Source organism: Camelus ferus, chromosome 6 (genome assembly GCF_009834535.1).
Source record: "Camelus ferus isolate YT-003-E chromosome 6, BCGSAC_Cfer_1.0, whole genome shotgun sequence".
Classification (NCBI taxonomy): Eukaryota; Metazoa; Chordata; class Mammalia; order Artiodactyla; family Camelidae; genus Camelus; species Camelus ferus.
In genome coordinates, this window is record NC_045701.1 from 38518592 (window position 1) to 38546537 (window position 27946).

The 27946-nt window shown below is 33.7% G+C and overlaps 1 protein-coding gene and 1 long non-coding RNA gene across 4 annotated transcripts in view; one reads left to right on the plus strand and one right to left on the minus strand.

The window, feature by feature from the left end:
* ARHGAP5 (Rho GTPase activating protein 5) overlaps window positions 1–27946 on the plus strand; it is a 61015-nt gene that overhangs the window by 19493 nt on the left and 13576 nt on the right. For 2 of the 3 annotated variants that reach the window (XM_032481849.1, XM_032481848.1), the window contains exon 3: window positions 15264–15411. In XM_032481849.1, coding sequence (XP_032337740.1) covers window positions 15264–15411 — 148 coding nt within the window. The remainder of the gene's footprint in view (window positions 1–15263; window positions 15412–27946) is intronic. The other variant, XM_032481850.1, reaches the window with a different exon arrangement.
* LOC116664219 lies at window positions 641–24245 on the minus strand. The gene is made up of 3 exons (XR_004320620.1): window positions 24174–24245; window positions 17821–17823; window positions 641–651 (listed from the first exon to the last, which is right to left on the minus strand). It is a non-coding gene; the product is annotated as an uncharacterized LOC116664219 (long non-coding RNA).

Below are 27946 nucleotides of genomic sequence, written 5' to 3' on the forward strand. Positions count from 1 at the left end.
TATATAAAAAATACTTGGTAAAAATTTAACAAATTGATAAAAAAGCTACTAAATTATGAACAGATGAGAACTTAACTTAATAAAAAAAGATATCTACAAATATGCAAACAGGTGAAATTACACAGATATCTACAAATACGAAAACAAGTGATATCTGCAATAAACATCATCCTATTTAGGGAAATAGATTCCCTTTTCAACCAGGAACAAGACAAAGTGTACACACCATCACCACTTCCATTCAATATTTTACAGAGATCCTAGTGAAAGCAGTAAGATAAGAAAAAAAGGAGGAAACAAAATTATCATTGTTGGCTGATATGATTTCCTTTGTAAAAGCCAAAAAAGATTTAGATAGATTATAAGTATTAGTAAAATAGTTAGCAAAATAGCTCCATATAAGATCAATAATCAGAAATCAATTGTATCTCTATACATCAGTAATAAACAAAAAATAAGTAGAGAAGACACCATTTACAAAAGCATGACAGATTATCAAGTGCCTAAGTAATTATAACATCATGTGCAAACCTCTGTGTGGAAAAATATAAAATTTATTGTAAGGCAGTAAAGAAGACCTAAGTAAATAGGGAGCTGTTGCCTTCCTATCCATGAATATGGCTTGTCGTAAATAAGTTACCGCTCTTCAGACTGATTTAGATTCAGTATTGTCTCATTCAAAGTGTCAAAGGTTTTCAAAAAATTTCACACTGATTCTAATGCAAATATGGAAGAATAAAGAGTAAATCCAAGTATAGAACAGTCAGGACACTTCTGAAGAATGGCAGAAATGGAGTGGTGATGATACATATATGCTTATTCTATCAGATAATATAGAACTTTAATATTTAAGACAATGTGGTGTTAGCACAGAGAAAGGCATATTGACCAATAAAATAGAACGGAGAGCTCCAAAACACACAGACCTCTAACTTGGAGCTGTCCTTCCAAAGCCACGTGAGGCTTTTGAACACTTGAAATATGACTAATTTGAATTGGGGTATGCTCATCTGTAGGATAAGTAAAGACTTCCTTGAGACTTGTCATTTTTTCAACTCTGGTGGGTGAATAGGACTTAACTAGGGGAATGATTGGGTGGATGGGAGACTGTTGAATGCTGAATAAACAGAATGTTCATGTGGTAAGAGGGAACATGGTATGTTCTTAAAGGATGTCACTGTGGCTAGTCATTGATCCAAGGTAGTTGGCAGAGTTTTCTTAAAGAGCCAGATAAATATTTGGGGCTTTGAAGGTAATACAGCCTCTATTACAACTGCTCAAATCTGCTGTTCCACTGCAAAAGCAGCCATACAGTATACGTAAACAAATGAGTATGACTATTTTCAAAAACAGGCAGAAGGCTGGATTGGTCCCCTAGGCCATAGTTTACTGACACCTGTTCTACGAGAGAGAATAGTACAAGGAGAGACTTGAGAGTGGGGATAAGACTCAGACAGACCTTTTTAATACTGTTAGGAATTTTTGTTATTTAGCCTAAGAGTAAATTGAAATTAGAGAGCGAGTGGATTTGAAATCACTTGGTTTTCAGTTTGGAGTCTGGGTTGAGTGATAGGAAAGACCAGTGGGCATATTACAGTAGTCTAAGCAAATTATGATGAAAGCTTTGAGTAGCTGCAGTGAGGAGGGAGAATGGTGGCAATGGATAGAATGGGATGGATTTGAGAGGTACTTAAAATCTGTAAGACTTGATGATGTATGCATGTGTGTGGGAAGGGTGAAGATGATAAATGAGATAGGAAAGATACCTGCTTGGTTTCTAACTTGTGCAGCTTCATCAGTGATGATGCTGTTCCTGATGGAGAGCATTGAAAGTTTACCAGGTTTGGAGTTGGAGAGTTCAAGTGGAGGTGTCAAATAGGCAGTTAGATACACAGGCCCTCAGGGAAGAGGTCTGAGTTGGAGATACATATTTCAGAGACAATGAAGTAGAGATGGCAGTAGATGAAATGACCTAGGTAGTGAATACAGAGGAGTGCCTAACACAGTCTTGAAGAATTTCTAATGTTGAATGCCAAATAGCTGGGATGATCCTTAATGGTAGGGAGATTAAGAAAGACCATTTACCCTTTCTTAGCTGATTCCCTCATCTATAAATTAGGAATTACAATATTGCCCTTGGGATTGTGGAAGAAATTAGAACTACATGTTTCAAGTGCCTGACATAGCAGTGCTCAATAAATGCTGTTGTAGTGTGCTTTCAAGCCTGAAGTATCCCAGTATACGCCAGCTGTATTTCAGAATAGTCCGTTGTCCCATTAGCAGGATTAGTTTCCTGACTCATTTTTAAATTAAATACTCCTGTGATTTCTGATTCTGAGTTTTTCTCTTTACCTTCATTCTTTGATTCCAACATGGGAGCCATAGCCTAGGAATGTTTTTTCAGATTCCTTGACATCTGGAAAATGATCTTTGGGGCATTAGTGGCATCTAAGGAAAGCTCAGAGATCTGTTTCTCTTAAACTGGGCTTTAGTTGTCATTCCTGCCATTCAGAGAAGGCTTTATGCTTAATTTTCTTTTGTTCTGTACTCCAAAATGAGTTTAGTGTTAGTTGTGGGAACAAAACCTCTAAGACATTTCTTGATTTGCAACCATCAGTGAGAATTATTTTCTTAAATCATGACCCATTATACACATAAATATTTCTATGTAAATGAAATCTCATAAAAGTGTATTTACCTACTTTATAGGTAATTTTGAGTTTCTAGTCTATTACAGTGAAAAAAGAAATGCTGGTGGTAACCTGCTGAATTGATTTCATAATCTACAGGTGCTTGAAAAACAATGCTGAAGAAAATGAACTGAATGAGAAAATTTGAGTTGCATTCATAAATTGCCAGTTTTTAACATATTCATTCAATGAAGTGAGGTATACCTGTGTTTAAGCTAGTTTGTTTTTTCTTCAGTATCCATTTCAGTGCTGTCAGCTTGATTCAGATAGTAAATAGTAAAATACTATTACATAGTGAATTTTATTGTGCATTAGAGTAAGCTGGTATTCTGATGATTTTTCACCTGCTTCTTTTAAAATTGTTTTTCTGTCTTGTTTCCAGGTCGTGAATCTTTTCATTCTTAGTTAGGTTAAGCAGCTACCAACTCCTATTTTATTCTCAAATGTTCCTTCCAGTCCATTGTTATTTTCTCTGTGTTTTACTGCTCCCTTCTTAATAAAGCCCTGTCTCAGATAGTGTCCTAGAAGATTCTGCTGCTTTAGCCATTATAGTAGAATTTGGAGCCTGTTGAGGGAACAGTACCAAAATAGGTATGTTTTCTTTAAAATACTGAAGAGATATCTATATGTATATATTGAGTCACAATATATGAATTTAGTATTAGTAAATAGTGAATTGATACCATGCTATTAACATGGTAGATCCTTTAGAACATAGTAAATCTTAGGTTTAGAATTATTTGACTTCTGACTTCTAGAATCTCAGTCTTTGTTAAGTAAAATATTTTTTGAAAGACTATTAACAGTGGTGACCAGAATTTTCTTTTGCTCTATAAATTGTTCATTCTAGATATAAAAGTAATGAAATATATGAAAATATGTCTGTATTGAACTGCTGTTTGTCTATATCAGAATGTATAAGTTATAGGGTAAGTTTGCTTTTTATTTTTAGTGTTTATCACAACTTCTTGACAGTCATTTAATTGACAGTGTTCACACCTAAGAGAAAGTAGTTTCTTCAAAGAATTATAATTAAGGCTAAATAAAAATTGGGTGCTTAAAAGGCTTACTGTAGAAAGAGCAATACTTAAAGATCAGCTAGAGATAGGGTAGTTTTGCACTTTGTTTAATGAGCAAGATCATTTAACAAAATCTTGAACTGCTTGACAGTTTCAGATTTTCATTTTTTTTTTTTTTTTTTTTTTTTTTTTTTACCTATTTTTCAGAGGGTGGTTAGATTAGTTAGATTTTGGTGTAGTTGATATACAGTATACCCATTATATCCATTATTACCTTGCAGACACTTCCTTAGGGGAAAGAGTGAGGGTCATTTTTATAAAGAAAAGATGTTAAGAAGAATGAGAAAACTGCTTTCCCAGACTTCTCAGCCAGCATCTTTTCCAGTCTCATTGCCTTGAGTTGGTCCTGTATCCATTCCTAACCAGTAAACTCTGCCAGAGGAATAGAATTATACTATTGAATGCAGGCCTGAGCTTTTAGAGGTCTGGTTGAAGTCGGCATCCCCCAAATTAGGGTAATGTCTAAGGGATGAAAGCCATAGTATCTACTATAGGCAAGATTTATATCTTGCTTGTAGTTGATCTCCATGGCCTAGCACAGAATGTTGTACTGTGATCAGTTGAGGTCAGTATGAGTATATGGCTTTTTGTGTATGTGTGTGTGGTAGTAATAAAAGAAATAAAAGTAAAAAAAGAGTGAGTGAGTGTGTGTGTGTGTGTGTGTGTGTTTTAATAATTACACTTATTTCAACTCAGGGAAACTCGTTTTATTCAACAAGCATCTTACTGAATGCCTGCTATGCCTGAACATTCTATTCTCCAAAGCTAAGCATATAGGGATGACTTGGTCATGGGCTCTATTTTCAGGAATTCAGTCTAGTAAATTTGATTTTGTTAAAAATTAAACGTTTTATATTTTCATCAAGATTAGTAAGATGTCTGATTCATATCTCTCACTTCATTTGGAAAGCATTTACTGAGGCATCTTTAATAACTATTTCTTTTGCTTTCATACTGGCTTATTGGCTAAATATGGTCTACCTCTGAACAGTTCTACGGTGTTTCTAAAATTTGTCATAAAAAATTTGGTTTCTTTAGTAGCATTCTGGTGTTGGTGATGTCAGTTTATGGTATAAATGTGGATATATAATGTATTTCTGTATTTTATTATATGCTGTTTCTTTGAATTTGTTCTGTCCTATTGATTTGACCATAATTTATTACTTTTCAGATTCAGAATCCAATGTAACAAGATGGTCAGTTTCTAAAGTATATTTTGATTGATGTGTTCTGTTAAGACTTAAATGATTGTATCAGCAGTATGCTTGTTTTTACTAACTTAAAAGCAAATGTAAATGTCTTCAGTGTGGCTTTCTACTCAAACTGTTTTTTCTTAACTTTCATAGCAGCGTATTGAATGTTTAGCAAAAAACTGGCATAGCATAAATTATTGAAATTATTCTTATTTCTGCAGCACATTCATTATAATTGTTAGAATATATTTAGTTAACGTCAGTGAAGCACTTAACGCCTACAACATAGAATATTGTGTTCTTACTATAATTTTATATCAGTGGCCAGTTGTTACTATTCCAAAACTTATAGGTGAGTTTACAAGCTTGAGAATTTCATGTGCTCCAAAATTTTATATACTAAAAATCTCTCTAAACCCTAGAATAGTTATTTCTACAATAGGTATAGTTTTATGATTTTTAGCTCTGTAGTGTTTTCTTGTCATCTAAGTTGATGTGTTGAAAAGTCCTCAGTAGGACTTAATCTATAACTGTGTAAAGAAAAATCTCAGTGGAAGGAGGACTGCGTTTTAAAAGTAGTAATATCTGATGTTTCCAGTTCTCAAAATATAAGGGTGTGACAGAAGTGATTTTGAGATAGTATCTAACTTTGTCCAGACAAAAGATACACCTTGCATATGGGTTTTGTGGGGGGGGTTTGTTTTTGTTTTTGTTTTGTATAATAGTTTTGAGCTTTTTGGAAATTGTTCTTAGCCTTTGGTAATCTGGGGAAAGGTTTGAGTATTTTTCTTAGAAAAATGCACATTCACAAAATTTTAATGGAGTCTTAAGAGTTTCATATAAACTTCCTAAAGCTGTGGACGCTAGAACCTCTGTGATGTGAGGGAAGGGGAAGACACATTGAAATTTTTCTTCATTCTTTACTGATGCTCTGATTGGCAATCATAAGAGTAACAGAAAGTACATAACAGATGACATGGGAAGCAAAGGGAGAAATAGTGGTTTTAAGAATGAAATGCTGGGTATAATGTAAAACTTATTTTCATTTGAATACAATTGAAAATATATATTTAGGGAAGCTGGGAAGAAATCTACTCATCATTCACTAGATGTTTTTGCTAGGACCTTCTCCAGGTGACAGCACGTTTAATTTTTCATTAGTGAGGTTAGTGGCATTAACAAAATGTCTGCCAGGTAGATAATATGTTGAAATGCTTTATAGGAAAATGTCATCATAGAAATCAATCGATGCAAGAACCAATTTGTCTCATTAGTGTATACAAGAACACAGACCACATTTATTTACCCTCTGTTACTTTCTCTTCCCTCTTTTCACCTAGTGTTGGCTTATCCCTGATTTCCTAAGTATTTGGACTCAGCCAGCATGTACAGCTTTTACAGAATTTACAAAGAAAAACAGATTAGTTAAACTTTCATGGGGTACTGGCTCCCACTAAAGGCTTATTTCTTTTATTGATGTGTTATGCTATGGAGTAGTATTTATTCTTCCCAAATAAAGTAATCGCTTTATAGTAGTTTTATTGCCTTATAGTTTAATAAGTTTTGTTTTTCTTTCTTCATTGTAGGATTTTTTGAGGGCAGTTACAATTATCATTCATTCATCTTTGTGTACCTTACAGTAGTGATTCACAATCTTGAGTTATGTATTGACTTTTTTTTTAAGTTAGAGTTAGAAGTCTCAGATTTCCCAGGGATATATCTGTAGCTGTTGCCCAAACTTGGGTTCTTAGTCCTTGTTTTTATTAGGCTAGCACAGTGGTTCTTAACCAGGGTCAGTTTTGACCTGTAGGGAGCACCTGGCAATGCCTGGAGACATTTTTGGCTGTCACAGTTTGGGTGAGGAGTTGCTACTGATACTTGTTGAGTAGAGGCAAGGGATGCTGCTAAACATCCTACAGTTCAAAATGTCAATAATACTGAAGCTGAGAAACCCTGTGTAGCAGAATGTGGTCTTTAAGGAAATTCCTATGAGATTCTAGAAGTTAGTGATACAAGGCATGTTTGTATCTGCTCAATTAGGAAAGGCAGGGTTTTCCTCACAGGTCATAGATATTACTTCCCCATCCTCACCATGTTTGGATAAGACTGTATTTTCAGGAAGTAGCTGCTGTGGGTCAAAGCTGCATGCTGTTGCTATTTATCTTACTTGGCTGATCTTTATTCTGCTCTAAAATATGTTTCCATTTCATTGTCGCAGTCTTAGTTGGGGTTATTATAACTTCTTACTTAGATTATTGTAATAACCTTTTAAAACATCATTTTAATTTGTGATAATTGTAGATTGACATACCATTGTAAGAAATAATGGAGAAAGATCCCATGCATCCTTTGCCCAGTTTCCCAAAATGTAACATCTTACAAACCTAGTACAATATCACAACCAAGGTATTAACATTAGTATGATCCACAGATCTTTAGATTCCCCTAATTTTACTTGTACTCATTTGTGTGTGTGTGTGTGTGTGTGTGTGTATGTATGTGTATTCTGTGCGATTTTTCACTTGTGTAGCTTTGTATATCCTATCCTGCACAATACCTACAATGATTTTATGCAAATAGTAGGTGCTCAGTTCCTGAACACTGTTGAAAGTACATTATATCCAAACGAATTCACAGAGTTGACTATTTAATTCTTGCAGTTTTATGATAAGAATCATTATTTTGTATGAATCCTCATTTTATTAGATTTGTATACTTAAGCTTAGGTACACTTATATAGTGATTCCCATAGGTATGAAAAATTATATATAATGAAACAGTTTGCATAAACTGGTAAATAAACCTACAGTACTTTGTATGTTTATTAGTAGAAATCTTACATGATAAAGGCTTTCTCTGGTTCCTGTTTATAATTTTGTTTGCTTCCGTCAGTGTTTACTGAGCACCTACTGTATGCCAAGGTACAGGTACCAATAAGGAAAAGTGGACAGTTTTTAGAATATTTTGGAAATCATACCAACAGGGCTTCTTATGCATTCACTATGGAGAGTAAGGAATCAAGGTTGACTCCTAGGTTTGTGGATTAAGCAGTTGGGTAGATTTAGATTCACTGAGACAGTGAAGAAGATGAATGGTGAAAGATTTCAGACCGGAGGGAATGAAGACATCTGTTTTGTGCTTTTTATGTTATGTTTAAAGTATCTATGTTGACATCCCAGTGGAATTATAAAAGTTAGATGTATGAATCTAGTACTGAGAGGAAGAGTTATCAGGATATAAAAGGATTTAGAGCTGTGGGATTAGATAAATTCACATAAGGGCAGAGAAAAGCTAGAGAAGAAGGAAGGGCTCAGAACCAAGTTTGGGTAGACCAGGAAGAGTTCTTGGCAGATGAAACTGAAAAAGGAATCCTTGGTTAGAAAAGAGGAAAAACTACTAAAGAGTAAGTGACATGGGAACCAAAAGAATAAGTGTTTAAGGAGGAAGTAGTCAAGAAAGAATATTGCTGAGAGCTCAAGAATGAAGAGAAAAGGGGGCAAGAATTGGTGCCATAACTACTGTTCATTGTGGGATCAAAGAGAGGTTTTCACGTAGGTTTTTAAAGATGAGAAATATTAGATGGTATTTGTATGTTCATAAGAATGACCCAGGAGAGGGACAGATGGATATTATAAAAGAAGAGGGGAGAGGATATTGGCTTATATGAACAGGGGGTTACTTCACTTATTATAGGAAGGAAAAGATGAATCAGGGTAGAGATATCTGTGTAGGTAGCTCATAGGTGTAACTTGAGGGAGTTCCTATGTGTCTTTTTCAATGAAATGTGAGTTGAGGTCATTAGAAAGAGAGAGTAGGTAGTGCTTATACTGACATGGATTTCTTTACTTGCAGAACTCAGAACTTTTTAACATGCTGTGATATGTTAAGAATCTCTTGAGTATGGGACAGAGTATATAGGGACCAGAAAAAGCTCAAATTAGAAGCCATCAGGGTAAAATTTGATTTCCTATCTCTTTTTTGAAAAGAGAAAGATTAAAATACATACTTTATAGATACAGTTTTTTAAATCTGTTTTTTTTTCCTGGTTATACAAGTAATCTTTATCTTTTCAAAAAGTATTTCCTTTACAAAAGGAAATACATGACTTACAGTGAAATTTCTGTGTAACACCCTCCCCCCAACGCCCCCAGCTTTTTTCTCTTTCCTTCTCCACCCTCCCCCAAATCCAGAGGATTATCATCAATAGTTTGGTATTTTTTTAATTTTTGCTATTTTTACTAATAAATGATTTATTTGAACAGAAATAGGATTATAGTATTTATCTTCTTAAACTTTAACATGTATCAGTATATGTAAATCTATTCAAATCAACCTTCTTAATTCATCTTTATTATTATTAATTTTGGTGTGCTTGATCTAACAGGGAGTAAGGAGATCATTTAAAATTTCTTACTCTGTTTCCACAGATGTTCGTATTTCTGCTATAATTTGTTGTTGCTACTTGGTGGATTGAATTCTGGATAATTGTCAAATGAGTCTCTTTTGTATAGTTCAAAGCTTTTTGCCTTGATGACAACTGCAATGTTAACATTGCTCTTGTAAAAAAAAAAAAAAAAAAAAAAAAGGAGGTTACTTTTTCCATCATTTTATTTCCAACTTTTAGGAGTCTCTGTTTAAATAGCATGTGGTTAGTCACATTAGGTTTTGTACCAGGTGTCAGTCTTTTATAGCTGATCTGATCTTATTCTATTTATATTTATTTTTATGTTTTAGTTTGCTTGTTTTCTTGTTTTCTATTTTTATTCTTTATCAGCAAAAAGAGTGAGAAATGGAACTATTAATTTATGTGCTATTTATTTTTATCTTTAAATTTATACTGAGCCCCTTTTTCAGTTTATCATCCTTACTCCCTTATCATGATACCCTGGCGTGCATTAGCATGAATATTATCCTCCACCACCCACCTTTTTGGGTAGGTTGAAACTTTTGATTCTGATCTGTTAATTACTTTTACGTTTTGTAGCTTGACCCACAGAATTGTAGATTATATTCTATCTAATAGCTGTACCACTGTAACTTAGAATTAGTTTTGTGTTTAACCATGTACAGTGTTCATTCTTATTTTTTCATAGCACAAATTTTTCAAATATAAGTTCTTTATTATTGATGTTTCATTTTGTGTTTAGGATTTCTAAGAAGGAATTTGAGAGTGCTATAATTTAAATATTAATTATTACATATTTGAGAACTTAAAAAAATCTATAGTTGTCTGCTATGCACATTTGAATTACGTACTGGCTAAAGAATTCTTGACACATCCTTTTCCCATGACATTCCTACAGAAGAGACTTCTGGCTTTTCAGTTTTCATGGGAACTCTGAGGCTAGCCTGATTATTTTCCCTCCACTGATGGTCATTGGTTTCTTCTGCCTAGATGCTTTTGAGATTTTTTGAAGCTTACTGAGTTCAGCAGCATATGTCTGTAACTTTATGGTTTACTCCTATTTGTTGTTTATCTTTCCTGGTGCATGGTGAAATGCATTCAGTCTACAAATTAAGAGATTGATTCAATCTACAAATTAAGTTCATTATTTCAGAAGAGACCTCGACTATCTTTGTACTTACCTCTTTTTCACAAGGAGTATTCCAGATCACTGGAGTATGTTGATGAACAAGAAAGATAATAATCTCTGCCTTTGTGAGGAGCTTAAATTGTAGCAGGGAGTATACTAAAATAATGATAATGATGATGATAATACGTAAGAAAATTATATAGTGTTGTGGGTAGGAAAAGCAGTGTATGAGGGATTGGAGGTACTAGGCAAGAGTTAGAGGAAGACAGGCAATGGGATTACAGTTTTTAATAGTCAATGTAGGCCTCATTGAGAGGGTAAAGGGAACAGCCAATGCAAAAATCACGTTAGGACTGTGCATCACATGTTGAAAAAGCATGTTAAAAAAGCAAGTAAGCTGTGTAGCTAGAGGAAAGAGTAAAATGTTGAAGAAAGTAGAGAAAAATAAGATCAGAATATAAAGAGCCATCAAGGTTGTGTATGGCCTTGCAGGCCATTTTTTTTTGAGAGCCACTATCGTTCTGGCTGCCTTATTGAGAATGGTCTGTAGGGATAGTGGTACAAGCAGGGAGGATTGATTAAGCAGTCAACATAATAATCTAGCTATGTGAAATGGTGAGCACTGTACAGACCAGGGAATTAGCAGTGAAATGTTAAAAAAAAGTAGTTGATTTCTGTATCGCATACATGTGGGAGTTGGGTGCAAGAGAAAAAGAAGGATCAAAGATGATGCCAAGATTTTTAGCCTGAGATGAGATATAGAAGGCAGAAGATAGAGCACATTTTAAGGAAATTATTAGGAGTTCAGTTTTGCACACGTTAAGAAAGAATATGTTAGACATTCAAGTGAAGATGTCAGGTAGAATGTTTCAAATGAGTCTAGAGTTCAGGAGAAAGAGCTGAGCTGGAGGTATTTACTTGCATTATCAGCATCCGGCTGACATTACCAAGAGGGTGAGTGTAGATACTGAGGAAAAAAAGGACAATCAAGGATTGAGGCCTGGGGTTATTCACAGTATAGGTTGGTAAGGAGGGACCAGCAAAGGAGACTAATAATGGGAGAGCAAGTGAGAAGATAGAGGTGGTCTCCTAAAAGTCTACCGAAGAGAGTGACTGCTGAAAGGTCAAGTAAGATGAGAGCTGAGAACTGTTGTAAAATAATCATTCATGACCTTAATAAGAACAGATTTAGTGCATTGATGATAGTGATAGACTAATTTGAGTACATATTAGTGGGAATGGAAGGAGAGGAATTGGCAACAGCTAATATAGATGACTTATGCAGAGTTTGTCTGCGAAAGGGAGTAGCATTATGGAGCAGTAGCTAGCAGAGAGAAGACTGAGACTTCTCTTTAAAAGGATGGGGAACAAAAGTATATTTTGATGTGTGTCATAGAATGGTATAGTAGAAAGGAGAACTCTGATCAGTTTTTCTACTTTATTCTGATCTTTCCAATCATATTGAGTCTTACTAAAGAGGTTTTCATTTCTTTAGTGGGTTTTTCTTTACTTTCTTTACATTTTGCCTCTTGTTTTCTCATTTCTTTTTTAATCTTGTATTTCAAGAATCCCATCTTAAATTTAAGAGAAGTCAAGTCCAAAATTTCTTGTTTTCGAGATTTGTTCTTTGAAAGCATACACAACTATTTTTTGCTACTTAAGTTTTCCTGTTTGTTGGTTATAAATGAAGCAATTGAGGGTTTTTTTTAATGTTATTGATTATGGTATTTATTTGAGAATGTTGCTTAGGTGCTCTCCTTTATTATGTTGCTGATATTACTGAAGTGAAAGAGTAGTGTCTTTAAAGAGCTTTTTATATACTTTTTCTTGGTCCCATATACTTATGCTAATTAGAGTTTTTCGTATCTGCTGGACACTCAATTGATACTATTGATTACATTTTTGTGAAATGAAATGTTTATTTTACCAGAAACGCTTTTGCAGACATGAGATTTGCCTAAGTGGCCAGGAAAAAGACCATGACTACTTGCATTTAAGCAGAAATTCAGATTTGTATGAATATAGTACTGAATCTAAAGTTGGATTATCATAAATCAGATCATGTTTTCCCACTGGCACAATTATTTAATTGGAGGCTCTCACTTTTGACTAATGGTTCATCAAAAGCTATAGGTCTAAATGGCCAAATTAACCATACTCCTCATCTCTTTCTTGCAAATTTCAAAGTACCCTGATGGCATTTTATAGCAGCTGTTATCATCTTGCCTTAGATAGTTTAATTTATAAAATAAATTTTAAATTATATGAATTATTTTGAATTGGTTTAAACTTGTAACTATAGATTAGCAACTCTTAACTAAGGGATGTATATTAGAATTATGTAGAGTTTTTAAAAATTCACATTTTAAAAGAACTCCCTGAAGTGATTCTTATGCTTAAGAACTATCACTTACAGAAAAAAAGTTATGTACATTTTATTCATCATGAAAGCTAATATAGGGATGTGTAATTCAAACTGTTTTTCTGCATAGAATTTTCTTTTGTAGCAGTGTAAATTAGTAGGAAAATTGGTAAAGTCACTTAAGCTTTTTATGCCTTTTCCCCCCAATATATAAGAACTATAACTTGACTGTCAGGGTGATTCTGTGTTAGTAAATTATCCCTTTAGAGTTTGCCAGAAATTAAATGCTATAAGCCACTTAGCCTTTCATTACCTCAGATATCTGGTCCTGAATCTTGATGTAACTGCAGAATTAAATAACTTGCCCTTATAACTTTATGGATGTTAGATATTCCCTGAGCATAAGCCAGAAAATCTACCTTATTTTGCTTGCCTGACTCCACTCCCTTCAATTTTAGTTTTCAAGGCTTCCTACATAAAGTTTACACTTCACTTTTTCTTCTTGCCTGTGACCCCCAGGGTAAGGATGGAATGATTTCAGAGTCATCTGATAATTTGGATTGGTTCCTAAAGGGCAACATTAAGGAGAATTTTTTAAAGAGTTGATTGGAACAGTTAGAACTAGCTTACTTTCTTACAATTTTGTATTCTTTGGGTGGCATTGAAGACTAAAATGTTTTATTCTTGTTGCTCCTGCCATAGGCTAGGCATTGCTGTTGTCATTATCCTACCTAAATGTAATCTCTTTCAGCACTGTATTATCTTTTTAAACAAAAAACATCCATCTTTGCTTCAGTTTTCACTTTTCTAATTGAATGGTACAGCTAATAGTTTGCAGGCTGGAAAGCGCCTTAATGCTCCTGAAAAAGAAGACAGCCCTACCATCAGCTTTGCAATTACAGTTTCTTCATTTCTACTTCTTAGTACATTCTTCTGTTTTGGTGGTAGTGGTAGTGGAAGGATGGTTTAAGGAGTAAGAAAGGATCCACACTACTTGACTTGGTGGACTAGGTCTCGTGCCAGATCAAATACTCCAGTGATTTGTTGGCAGTAGTCCTGACACCTAGTTATATTGTGTAACATATATACATACCAGTACATACCAGAGTTTTAGTAATCTGTATCATTGAAGAGTGATATAATATATGAAGATTTAGAAGTTGAATTTCATGAACTCTTGAAGTTTGCTAGGTAGAGCAGCCTGAAATTGAAATAAAGAAAAGACTTAATTGATTATACAAGGTATCAATTTCATAACTTGGGAACTTGGAAGAACACATTGAAAGATCAGTCCATCTAAAGGAGAGACTCTGGAAGGAAAGAGAAATTAAAATAAGGACTATAGCTTTAGGCACTGCAAGCTCTGCCTGTACTCCGGCCCCTGCACACACACACTTTTCTGATTAGAAATGATGTTTTTATCTAATTAGTAAGTTAGTAACCATATGACAAAATATAAATAGGTTTGTGATTTATATCAGGGAAAATGAAAGTTTGTAGGTAAAATTAGACTGAAAAAGGAGCAAGGGCTGTCAATAAAAGTGCTCTAACATCTTTGAATTTCTGAGAACTTACTCATCTTCCTATATTTCAGAGATTCTCAACTGAGGGTACACAATAGAATCTTCTGGGGAGATGCTTACTATGCCCTACTTCAGGCAGACTGACTTAAAATCGCCTTAAGAGTTGAATTCCAGGCAGTATTTCCTTAGGTTTTTTTGGAATGTTCTCTCCCTAGTTAAGAATATGTTTTCTCCCAATGCAAATTTAAAATTAAACTCTGAAAATTCTTATTTAATATTTTTTTTTACTAAATGTTTTGTCCATTACTTACAAAAATTATCTTAATGTTTAAGAAATAGTAAATAGGAAGAAAATGGGAAAATAAGAAGGGTCAAATGAGGAGATCAAAAGTTCATGGAGTTATATAGCTTCATTCTATAATCAGTAATTAAAGCTATGTTATGTTCTTTCAAATACAGCTATGGACAAAAACCTCACTTGGAACTGTCCTGAAGACCAAATAAAGAACAAACCAATTAACAGACCACACTTAAACTGCATTAGGAGCATTGCTTGTCCCTAGTTTTTCCTTTTCATTGGCATAGAAAAAATACCTTTTCTAATTTCCCTACCTATCTAGTTTTCTGTTATTTTCCAAAGGGAGTATTTTCTTCTGGTTACTTTTTTCCTCTTTTCACTTTTGTCTCTTTCCATTGCTCGAGTTGCTGCTTCTAGCAGAATTTATTTAATGAATCCAAATCTCCTATTGATGGACATTCAGGTTGGATGTGGCTTTTAAGTATTTCTTTTGATGCAAAATGTGTATTTACATTGCTTAATACTAATGTTATTCTGAAAGAAATTAATTTTAATAGTTTTAACTTGAATATGTTTTCTTACAGCAGAAAAAGAAAACCAAGAACTTCAATCCACCAACACGTAGAAATTGGGAAAGTAATTACTTTGGGATGCCCCTCCAGGATCTGGTTACAGCTGAGAAGCCCATACCATTATTTGTTGAAAAATGTGTGGAATTTATTGAAGATACAGGTAGGATAGACGTATCATTGCAGTAGATTTGATTTGAAATTTCACTTCTGCTGCACTAGCAGTTTGTCAAATGTTCCTGATTCAAGCTAAAATTTGAAAGAGGTGTATGGTTCTCATTAGGATTGATTGTCTTTAGTATTAATTCTAGATGTAACCATCTGATGTTTGAAAGAAGTTTCATTGTTGGCCAGTAATGCTTCTGTTGGGCCTCACTTTAATAAATGGGTTAGTCAAATGCTGAAATGTTAAACTTAACTTATTCTGGAATTTAGAATAACTTGATTATTAAATTATGCTACTATTTAATCATAATATGATTTAAATAAATAATTTGAATGTTTTTACATTTATAAGTCTAATACTTTTTTTTTTACTCATTTTATACATGAATTTTTCTTTTTAAAGTTCATAGCAATATTTGTCAATGTACAAGAGGTAGCTTGTTTGTGATGTTATTATTTATTCAATAGCACTGCTTGGTGTGGTTTATATGGCTTGAGTTGTATTTAAGGAGTGTGTAGATACTCTCATTGTTTTAAAAACAAGCCTGCCCTTATGTTTACTTTGAAACTGTTATCTGAGGGTTGGACTAACCAGAGTTGGGGAATAAAGGCAGAATATTATCATGTTTATGTGCATTTCAAATTCACAAATGAGCATGAGTTAATCTTGAAACTTTAGTGATTTGAATGGACTGCAAAATTTAATGGTTTGAAAGCTTGAGTTAATTTCATTTTAGCTTTATTCTTAATAATCTCTTTTAATAATCAAGCATTGTTTAAAAAACAAACAAATTAGGATACCCATGTTCTATCTGAAAAAATCAAGCTCATTTTTACTTAGGTGTATGTATGCCTTACTCTTTAATCTTGACTGTCAGCTAAGATCTATATGTACATATTAGGTTGTATGGTGAGAAGTGATGACTTGCAGTTCTAATAATGTAATGGAATATGGGGTAATACCTGTTATCCACTAGTTTTATAGTCAAAAGAGTGTATCTTCTCCCTTCAGTTAATAAATTTTAATTTATAGAGCCTATATTTGGGTATGCTCTTAATCATTTGTTTCAAGAAAGTATTAGGCAAATTTCTTTCTCTATTTCTGTCTATTTTCTGGAAAAGTTTGTATAGAATGGTAACATTTCTTTATTAAATTTTTGTGGAAATGACCAGTGAGATATTTGGACTTGGAATTTTATTTGTGAGGAAGTTTTAAACTATAGCTTAAATTCCTTTAATAGATACAGGGCTATACAGATTTTCAATTTCCTCAGTAAGCACTGGTTGTTCCTGTCTTTAAAGGAATTTGTCCACTTCATTCAGGTTGGGATAAGGTTGTTTATAAAATTCCTTATCATATTTTCAATGCCTGTAGCATCTGATCTTGATATGTTGTTTCCATTTTCATGCAGTTCAGAATACTTTATAATTTTCCTTTGGACTTTTAAAAATTTAACTCATTAATTATTTAAAGTGTTTTATTTCTAAATGTTTTCCAGGTATATTTCTCTTATTCATTTCTAGGTTAATTCTCTTGGATTTGGGAAACAGTTTGATTTCAGTGAAAGTTTATTGCAGCTTATTATTTATAGCCCAGAACATGGTCTATTTTGAAGAGTGTTCTGTGGGGCTTTGGGCAGAATGTTTGTTAAGCTGTTGGGTGATGGGTTCTGTAAATGTCAGGTCAAGTTCTGCGAGAGTATTGGTAACTCTTGTGTGTCCTTACTGATTTTCTTGTTGACTTGTTTTTTTAAAGAGTACTATTGCAGTTCATAATCATGATTGAGATTTGTCCATTTCTCTTTTCGGTTCCATTAGTTTTGGCTTCATTTGTTTTGAAATTCTTTTAGTTGCACATACATTTAGGATTATGTCTTCCTTTTGAATTGACCTATTATTATGACATATTCTCCTTGTTCTGAAGCCTAACCTACTTAACCTAAAATTGATATAGCCAATGGTATTTTATTTTGAGTAGTGTCTGTGTGGTGTATCTTTTTTCATCCTTTTACTTTCATTTGTGTCTTTATGTTTGATACGGTTTCTTATAGATAGCATGTCTGGATCTGACAGTCTACTTGTTTTAAAAGGAGTGTTTATTAGATCATGGACTTTTAATGTAATTATCAATATAATTGGTTTTAAATCTGCCATCTTGTTTGTATTTTCTCTTTGTCTCATGTGAACATTATATTCTTTTTTTCCTTCTTTTCCTGCCTTCTTTTGGATTAACTGAATATTTTTTGTTCTATTTCAACTCCAGTATTTGATAATCAATTATATTTATCTGTTAGGATTTTTTAGTGGTGCTTTAGAATTTGAAATATACATCTTTAATCACAGGTCATCTTCAAACCTTACACCACCATAACATGTAGTTTAAGAACCTTGGAACAGTACATTTAACTCTCTTATTCCTTGTTCTCTTGTTGTACATTTTAGTTCTACAATATGTTTTAAACATCACAGTGTATGTTCACAGTTTTTGCTTTATAAACAGGTAGTTATCCTCATTTGAAAGATAATTTTTTAGGTTATAGGTCTCTCAGAAAATAGCTTTATTAAAATACAATTCACATACTCTACAGTTCACCCATTTGAAGTGTACAATCCAGTGGTGTATCAACATATTCAGAATTGTGCAGCCATCAGCATGTTCAATTTTAGAGCATTTTCATCACCCCCAAAGTAAACCACATTACCATTAAGCAGTTGCTCCCTGTTCTCCATACCCACCCTCCTTAACTTTTTGTCTTTATAGTTTTACCTTGTTTTGTCTTTTGTGACTAGCTTCTTTGATTTAACATAATGTTTTTGAGGTTCATCCATGTTATAGCACCTATCAGTAGTTCATTTTTATTGTTGAATAATTTTCCATTGATAGGCATTTGTGGTGTTCGACACTTTTTGACTATTGTGAATATTGCTGCTGTAAACACTTCCTGTACAAGTTTTGGACAGGAGTGGACATGTTTTTCACTCCTAGAGCATATACACCTAACAGTGGAATTTCTAGATCATATGGTAGTTCTGTGTTTAATCCTTTGAGGAGCTTAACAGACTGACTTCCATAGCGGCTGCACCATTTTACATTCCCACCAGCAATACAGAAGAGTTCCAGTTTCTCCACATCTTTGCCAACACTTATTATTTCTACTTTTTTTGATTATAGGCATCCTAGTGGGTGTGAAATGGAATCTGATATGGTTTTGATTTGCATTTGTCTGATGACAAATGATATTGAGCATATTTTCAGGTGTTTATTGGCCATTTGTCTTCTTTGGAGAATTATCTCTTCAGATACTTTGCTGTTTTTAAATTGAGTTTTTTTGTCTTACTTTTGAGTTTAAGAGCTCTTTATGTATTCTGGATACAAGTTGCTTTCAAATATGATTTGCAGAATTTTTTTCCCATTCTGTGGATTGTCTTTCACAATCCCTTGTTGGTATCATTTGAAGCACAAAAGTTGTAAATTTTGATGAAATTCAGTTTATTTTTAAAATTTTTGTTGCTGTGTGCATGGTATCATATCTAAGGTTTTGCCAAATCCAAGACCACAAAGATTTATTCCTACATATTCTTCTGAGTTTTATGGTTTTAGCTCTTACACTTAGGTCTGTGATCCATTTTAAGTTAACTTTTGTGTATGGTGTCAAGGAAGGGGTTCCAGCTTGATTCTTTTGCATGTGTACATTGCACAATCACCATTTATTGAATTGCCTTGACATTCTTTTTTGAAAATCAATTGACTGTAAATGTGATTACTTCTGGACTTCCATTTATGTTCCATTGATCTATATATGCCCATCCATTTATTTCAGTACTGCTTAATTTTCATTATTGTAGCTTTCTAGTTGGTTTTGAAATTGGTAAGTAGAGTCCTCCAACTTGTTTTTCTCATGGTTCTAGGCTCATGGATTTTCTTTTCTTTCAGCTTTTTAAAGAATGCTCAGGGGCAGGGTATTGCTCAGTGGTAGAGTGCATGCCTAGTATACCCGAGGTCCTGGGTTCAATCCCCTGTACCTCCATTTAAAAAAAAAAAAAAAGAATGCTCATTGTCTTCTGCATGATGTTTAACAAGAAACCTAATGTTATTATCAGTGTTCCTCTGTATGTGATGTGTTCCCCTTTCTCCCTCGTTTCTCAACTGCTTTTAAGATTATTCTCTCGTTTTTAGCAATTTCATTAAAACTTTATTTTAGTGTGTGCTTTATGGAAAAAACACTTCTGCTTGAAGTTTCTGGGACTTCTCAGATCTCTTGGTTTATAATTTACAAATTTGGAAAATTTGGGGCCATTATTGAACTATTTTTTCCTGTTCTGTTTCTACATCTCTTCTGTTTATGGACTCGAGTTACATATGTGTTACACATTTTGAATTGTCCCACAGCTCACTGTTCATTTTCTTAAACCTTTTTTTCTTTCTGTATTTTATTTTACCTAGACTGTATCTATTGCTGTATCTTCTAGTTCACTGATACTTTTTTTTCCCTGTATGGTCAAATCTAGATTTCCCTTTTAAGTCTCTTTTTTGTTACATTTATCAACCTCTTGTTGATATTTTCTTTTACCTCTTTGGGTATACTTAAAGCATTTATAACAGCTGTTTTAAATCCTTGTGTTACTAATTCTGTCATACTTTGTTTCTGGGTCAGTTTATGTTTCTGTTGGCTTTTCTCCTGATTATGGGTTGTATTTTTCTGCTTTTTTAACTGGCGGTTTTGATTTGTCATTAGACATTTTGAATTTTTCATTTTTGAGTGGTGAATTTTCTAATGTTCCTTTAAAGAGTGTTGGATTTGCTTTGTCATGTGTGAAGCATTTTGTTTATCAGTTTGGTCCTTTCTAGGCTTGCTTGTAAGTTTATTTTGGCAGATCCAGAGCAGCTTTTATTCTAGTATTTATTTAAACCTACATTAATGGATGAGGACTTGATCCAGTGTCCTGCATATTAAAAGATCTTCTGAGAGTAGAACTTGAACTATTCTCAGCCCCTGGCCTCAGGAAGTTTCCTCTGTATAATATTCAACCAAAACCTCCAGGGCTTTTTCTACACATCTCTGAGGCACTTTTCTTTGTATATCTCTCCCCCTTTTTTTTGGTACTCTGCCTCACAAATTCTAGACTTCTCATCCTTTCTGAACTCCTGTCTTCATATTCTCAACTCTTAGACCATGTTGATACCACTTCTCTGCACTACTATCTAAAAATTATCTCCAGGCACTAGATTGGGGCATTCAGACAGTTTAATTCATTTGCTTCTTTTTCCTCACAGATCAGTTTTGAGCTGCCTGTTGTTCAATATCTGAAAACTATTGTTTCATATAAGTTTTACAGTTTTTTGTTGTTTACTATAGGAGAGAATTTCCATAGGAATTAATCCTTTTATGGTGGAATTAGATGTCTCCATAGCAGTTTTTACTGTAGTGCTATATAATAAGTTATGCTAAGTTCCAGTTAGGAAACAAGCCTTGAAATATTAGTATAAGTTTAAGTATGCAAAAAGTATGGAGGAGAGAGATTGAAAAGAAAGGGAATAATAATATGCCTCTCTCAGGAATTATTTAGGATAGTGAAGGAGCTGAAAACAAACTCAAAACTGCCTCTCAGATTTTTATATTAGGGTGACTATAAATGGTGCACCATTAATGAAAACAGAAATTATAGTACAAAAGGCAGATTTGACAGTTTGATAATAGATTCATAGTATGTACATGTTAAATCTTAAGGTGCCTGTGGGGCATCCCTCTAAAAGTTCAAGACTCAGTTGAATGTATGGAAAATGGTTTGGTCTTAGGATGTTGGTAATTGTCATTGTATAGATATTAATGTAAGCTATGTTGATGAATTTCAGGGTGAACATAGAGAGTGAGAAGAAAAGATCGCAGTGCAGATAGGCTATACAAAGGATTAAACACTAGGAAGAAAATATTTAATTAAAAAGACACATGGTTATCAGCTTTGAATGTACAGAAATTCGGTGACCTAGAATACTTTTTTTTTTTTAACATTTTTATTCAGGTAGAATTTTATATATTATAAAATTAACTATTTTAAAGTGTACAGTTCAGTGGCATGTAGTACATTACAGTGTTGTGCAACTACCACTTCATCTAGTTCCAGAGATTTTCATTACCCCAGGGAAAACTGTACGCATTAAGTGATTATTCCCTTCCCTTTTCCCCTTTTGCTCCAGCCTCTGGCAACCATAAGCCTGCTTTCTGTCTCTGAATCTGCTTCTTCTGGAGAGTATAAATGGAATCATACAATGTGTGACCTTTTGTCTGGCTTCTATCACATCACATAATACTTTGGGGATTCATCTGTGTTGTAGTGTGTGTCATTGTATGGATATATACCACATTGTTTATTCATTCACGTGGTGGACATTTGGTTTGTTTCTATCCTTTCGCTGTTGTGAACAGTGCTGCTTTGAACATTCATATACAAATAATTTGAGTACCTGTTTTCAGTTCTTTTGGATACATACCTGAGAGTAAAATGATGACCCGCATGGTAATTCTGTGTTTAACTTTTTAAGGAAATGTCAGACTGTTTTCTGCATTTTACATTTCCACAGCAGTGTACAAATGTTCGTATTTGTCCACATCCATATCAGCACTTGTTATATTCTCTGTGTGTGTGTGTGTGTGTGTGTGTGTTTTAATTCTAGCTATCTTATTCCCTTTTGATAATGATTGCACTTTGATCTGTAGATCACCTTGGTAATATTGCCATCTTGAGAGTATTCTTCCAGTCCATGAACACTAGATGTCTTTCCATTTATTCAGGTCTTCTCTGGTATATAGAATTGATTTTTGTGTGATGAGCTGTTATCTTGCAATTTTGCTGAATTTTTTATTAGCTTATTTTTTTGGTGTGTATGTATGTTCTCTGGGATTTTATATATATAAAATAATTCCAGATTATATTGTGAATAGAGATAGCTTTACGTCTTCCTTTCAAATTTGGGTGCCTTTTTATTTCTTTGTCTTGCTCTGGCTTGGACTATCAGTGTAATGTTGACTAGCTGTGTTGAAAGCAGGCATCATTGGCTTATTCCTTATTTTAGAGGAAAGCTTCCATTCTTTCACCATTATCATGTTAGCTATGAGTTTTTCATGAATGCTTTTTATCATGTTGATTAAGTTCTCTTCTGTATTAGTTTCTTAGGGCTGCCATAACAAAGTCCCACTGTTACTTGCTAACAGTCTAAAGGCTGGAAATCTGAAATCAAGGTGTCAGCTGAGTCATGCTTCCTTTGAGACTCTGGGTAGAATCCTTCCTTGCCTCTTTCTCGGTTCTGGCAGTGGCTATCAGTCCTTGGTGTTCCTTAGCTTGCAGCAGTGTTACTCCATTCTCTGCCTTTCGGGTTCTCCCTCTGTCTGTCTTCTTAGAAGGATACCAGTCATTGGGTTAAGGACTCACCCTTCTCCAGGGTGACCTCATCTTATCTTAGCTAATTATAACTGTATTGACTCCGTTTCCAAATAAGGTTCCCTTCAGAGGTACTAGGGGTTAAGAGTACAACAACATACCTTTTTGGGAGACAAATTCAACCCATAAAACTGTTTATTCCTGGTTTGTTGAGTTTATATATATATGTGTGTGTGTGTGTGTGTGTGTGTGTGTGTGTGTGTGTGTGTGTGTGTGTGTATGTATGTAATGAAGGTTGTTGGATTTTGTGAAATGAGTTTTCTGTGTCAATTGAGATGATCTTGTGGCTTTTTTCTTTCATTCTGTTAATGTGAGTTGCATTATTGTTTTTTTCTTACGTTGAAACACCTTTGCATTCCTGGGATAGATCCCACTTGCTCATGGTATGTAATCTTTTCATTGCTGTTATAGTTTACTAGTATTTTGTTGAAGATCTTTGTATCTGTATTCATAAAGATTGGTCTGTAGTTTTTTCTTTTAATTTCTTTGGCTTTAGTACCAGAGTAAATATCTCATAGAATGAGTTAGGAAGTGTTTTCTTTCTTTAGAATGAGAGTTTTCTCTGGTTCTAAGTGTGCCATCTTCAGAATCTTTTGAGGCATTCCTATGTTAGATAGTTCGTAAATTTTTTCTAGATTAAGTTTTCAATTTCCTGCTTTGTTGTCAGTTTACCACCTGCTAGTTATCTTATTTTGCTTTTCCGATTTGCATCTTCTAATCTGCTTTGAGTCAGGAAAACATATGGCAGAGTTAGTTTAAGTTGTGCTTTTGGTTAGGTTAAATTCCTCCTATAAAGGAAAAAATATATTTTAGTATAAAGGCTTAGTAACATCTTTTTGACAATTTATAATTTTTTTTTGTTTCCATTTTTTAGTTATGGTAGATTAGGTGATCAGATGACCAAGTTCCAGATAGGTGAGGAATTTTTTCACCTGTATTTCCTAAAATTTATATTTGAATGTAGATGTAGTTAATCTGAAATGCCCCCACTATTACAAATGAATTATAAAAGAAATAGGAAATAGACTATCTCTAAAGCTTAGAGGTTATTTTTTCTGATAAGACTATGTTAGAAGGATGAATGTTTCAGTGAGGTTCTTTAAATATTGGTCTAAAAATTATGTGTTACTCCAACACACCAATGATGAGTGAAATAATAGAGGTGAAGTGGGAATGAATCTTTGTTTTATTGCTAAAGTAAACGTCAACATGACTTTCTTCAGTAAAGCCCTTTTATTTAAACTCCAGCATTCCCACTTGGTTTTTCTTTATGCACTCCTTTTTCTTCATTACTCTTAACACTTTTTCACTAAATGTCATTACCTCATGTCTTCGTCCTTCTTGTCCTGCCTGTTTTTCTCAGTTCATTTTTATATTCACTCCTTTGCATATCTCCTCAACCCCCGCCATGTTATCTAAACATTTGAAAAAATTTTGAACCTTCTGAAATGTTGCAAGAGTAGTGTGGTTGAACATCCATATACCTTTGACCTAGAAACACCAGTTTGGGGGTGGGGATTGGGCCACATTTCTCCCCAACCTTCTCCTCCCTCTCCAAACCGATTGAAACTTACAGACAGCATGACACTCCCTTCCTAAATCTTTTAACATGTATCTCCTAAGAATAAGGACATTTCTCCCATGTAACCATAATATAAATACCACCTTCGGGAAATATGACATTGATAAAATCCTATTATTTAATATTATGTTTACAATCAGATTTCCTTCATTGTCCCAGTAATGCCCACTTACAGCTGTTTTATTCTTTCAATTTAGGATCCAGTCAAGGATCATATCTTAATATTTCTTCTTACGTCTCTTTAGTTTTCTATAGTCTAGAATAGTGCCCTAGCCTTTTATGTGTTTTCCTGACACATTTTTTGAAAATTCTAAGCCAGTTTTTTTTGCAGAATGTTCTTAATGTTACTTGTCTGATTCCTGGTCGGTTTCAAGTTAAACATTTTTGGCTGGAATTCTACACAGGGCTGATGTATCCTGCTTAATGCATCACACTAAGAGACACATGATGTCATTTGTTGAAGGATTTTTTATGTTGCTTTTGAAATTCCAGGCTTTTAATAACTTTAACAGTGTCATATAAGTGCTAAAGTTGGGTGGGTATCATTGACATCTGAATTTAATGATTCAAATGTGACTTATTTATTCTTGATCTAGCAAAGAGGAATTATAAATTAGCCCTTAAAGTATTTCTTTAGATAATTTTAGTATGCCTGTATCTGGCAGAAATTCCTTGAGGTTTTCTAGGGTAATAATATTACCTTTTTATTTTCTAGCTTTGTAGTCTATTTTTATGTTAGCAAGAATATTTTCTTCTTGAAGTAGCTGGTCATTTTGTTACAGCTAATGCTTTTCTTTCTTTTTCTTTCCTTTTTTTTTAAACACCATAGCCATTAGACGATGAATCTCTGAGAGAGGGACCGATCCCTAACTCCTAAAACAGTGTCTGGCACATATGATTAAATCATATTTAATAAGTATTTTAAAAAATGAACCCCAATTTTTTAATAACTCTGAGTGTGGGACCTTGTGACATTAGTTATACATGAATGATATTTCTTGAAGTCTTTATTTTCCAAGCTAGAATTAGCGTTTATTGTTTTTTTATACAAATACAAAGAGTGCATAATCATTGCAAAAGATGAGAAAATGGAGACATTTGTGTTACAGTGTGACTTTGCATAATTTAAATTTATATCAACTTACTAATTTGTATTGTGCTGAGCCGTTAAATTAATATAATTAAAAATCCAGGTTTTACATTGTAAAAAATTGTATAATGAAGGTGATTCACAATGTGCAAGATGCTCTGTGGTTATGATAGGGAAAGAAAGGCTACTCTTACGAAAAAGCTGTCATATACTTTGTTTTTAAGTTATTTTGAAACATGGAATTCTCATTTTTGTGACTGACAACCAGATGATTATATCTGTAGCTCTTTTGTTTTTTAATGATGAAATTCCTGCAGAAAAATGAGTGTTGTGCGAGGTCTAAAGAAACCCTAGCCCTCACTCTTTTTATCCCTAGAGTGAAATAATTAATAATATAATACTCAGTTTTTGCTGAATGCTTAATATTTGTATAGTGAACTTTCAGTATGCTATGAAACAAATGTGTTGTTTATTCATTTAATTTTCACACCTCTGTTGGGGTGTATGTACAGTTACTACCTCCATTTTACAGAGTGAAAAACTGAGGCCCAGAGAAATTAACTTGTCTTGAGTTCACACAGCTCGATTCTAGTCCAGGCTCCATTTACCGTTATGGCTTACTGTTGATTTTTTGCTAGCCAGGGTTTTTTTGTTTGGTTGGCTTGTTTTAAGGAAAGAAACTATATATTTCATTGTAGCAGGAAAAAAAGTAGGAATAGAATAAGGAATAGAAGTGAAAAATCACCTGTGGTTTCATGATGAATAGATGCGCTTGTCTTCTCATGATTAAGAGATTAAGTTTTTCTTTTTCTGTATATTTATTATATAGTATACATTTAAACATATGTAACTTTTTCAAAAGGGGAAAATTAAACATGTTTTTTTAATTTTTTTAATCCATGAGCAAAACTATTTCATGTGATATTTATCTTTTGAATTACTTTTTATGACTTATCTTTCATAGCTAACATCTTAATAATCATGATTTAATAATTCTCTATTTCTGAACATGTCTCCAAACATTCAGTATTGGCAGTTACCCTTTTGTTTACATCTGTGCTTGTGTTTTTATTTTCTAGGAAAAAATGTGTAGACGTGAAATTGCTGTGCCCAACTCCAGTGATAGAAAGCATTGAGAGAGAGGAAACCACCTACCATAAAACAAATAGGGAGGCATTTCAAAAATACATCCTTTATATATTGATTGAGACAAACTGATGACCCTAGCTTGCCCAGTGTCTGACCTGTAGCAAGTCACTTCACTTTTCTAAGTATATTTCCTTATCATTAACATAGGGCCTCTTGTCAGTTATTTTGAAGATGGAATGAAAACAATACATATAACATTTACTTTATGAAATTTAAAGCATTATATGTAAAGAAAGTAACAAAATGAAAGGTTGGAACGCTGTTGTTGCTTTTTCTCAACTATTAAAGATATAGTGACTAGAAAGTAGTGACATGTTGTAATGCAGTAAATTCGAGTAGCAGTAATATACATATACCTCCCCTTTATTTAAAAATACTGTTTTTGATTGAGAAAAAAAATACTACGTTTAGCCTTGTTATTTCTGTAGTGTTCTTGTCCCTGAACTGTCACTTATCATTGCTCCATTGGTGTTACTTCATCCTTATAAGCTTGATACATCTATATCTATATGTCTGTATCTTTTTTTTTTTTTTTTACTTTTAGGTTTACAACAAAATCAATAGAAAAGTGTAGAGATTTCTCATATACCCCACTGCCCCAACACATGAAACTCCCCCGCCCCACATTACCAACATCACTCACCGGAATGGTATGTTTTTTGCCAGGGATGAACCTGCATTGACACATGATAGTCACCCAAAGTTCATAGTGTACTTTAGCATTCACTCTTGGTGTTGTACATTCTGTTGGTTTGGATATATATATAATGATATATATCCATTATTATATAATAGCATACGGAGTATTTTCACTGCCCTAAAAATCTTCTATGCTTTGCCTGTTCATCTCTCCCCACCACCCCTATCCCTGGTAACCACTAGTCTTTTTATTGTCTTCATAGTTTTGCCTTTTCCACAATGTCATATAGTTGGAATCATACACTATGTACCCTTTTCAGATTGGCTTCTTTCATTTAGTAATATACATTTAATCTTTACATGGCTTAATAGCTCATTTTTCTTTGGGCGTTGCATAGTATTCTGTTGTCTGGGTGTATCACAGTTTTAACTATCAATTCATCTACCGAAGAACATCCAAATTTGGACAGAACATCCAACTTTATGCTATAAATATAGCTATAGCTATAAAACAGATGTTCAGAACATCTATTTGCAGATTTTTTTGTAGGCGTAAATTTTCAACTACTTTGGATAAATAACAAAGAGCATGATTGCTGGATCATGTGGTAAGAGTATGTTTAGATTTGTAAGAGA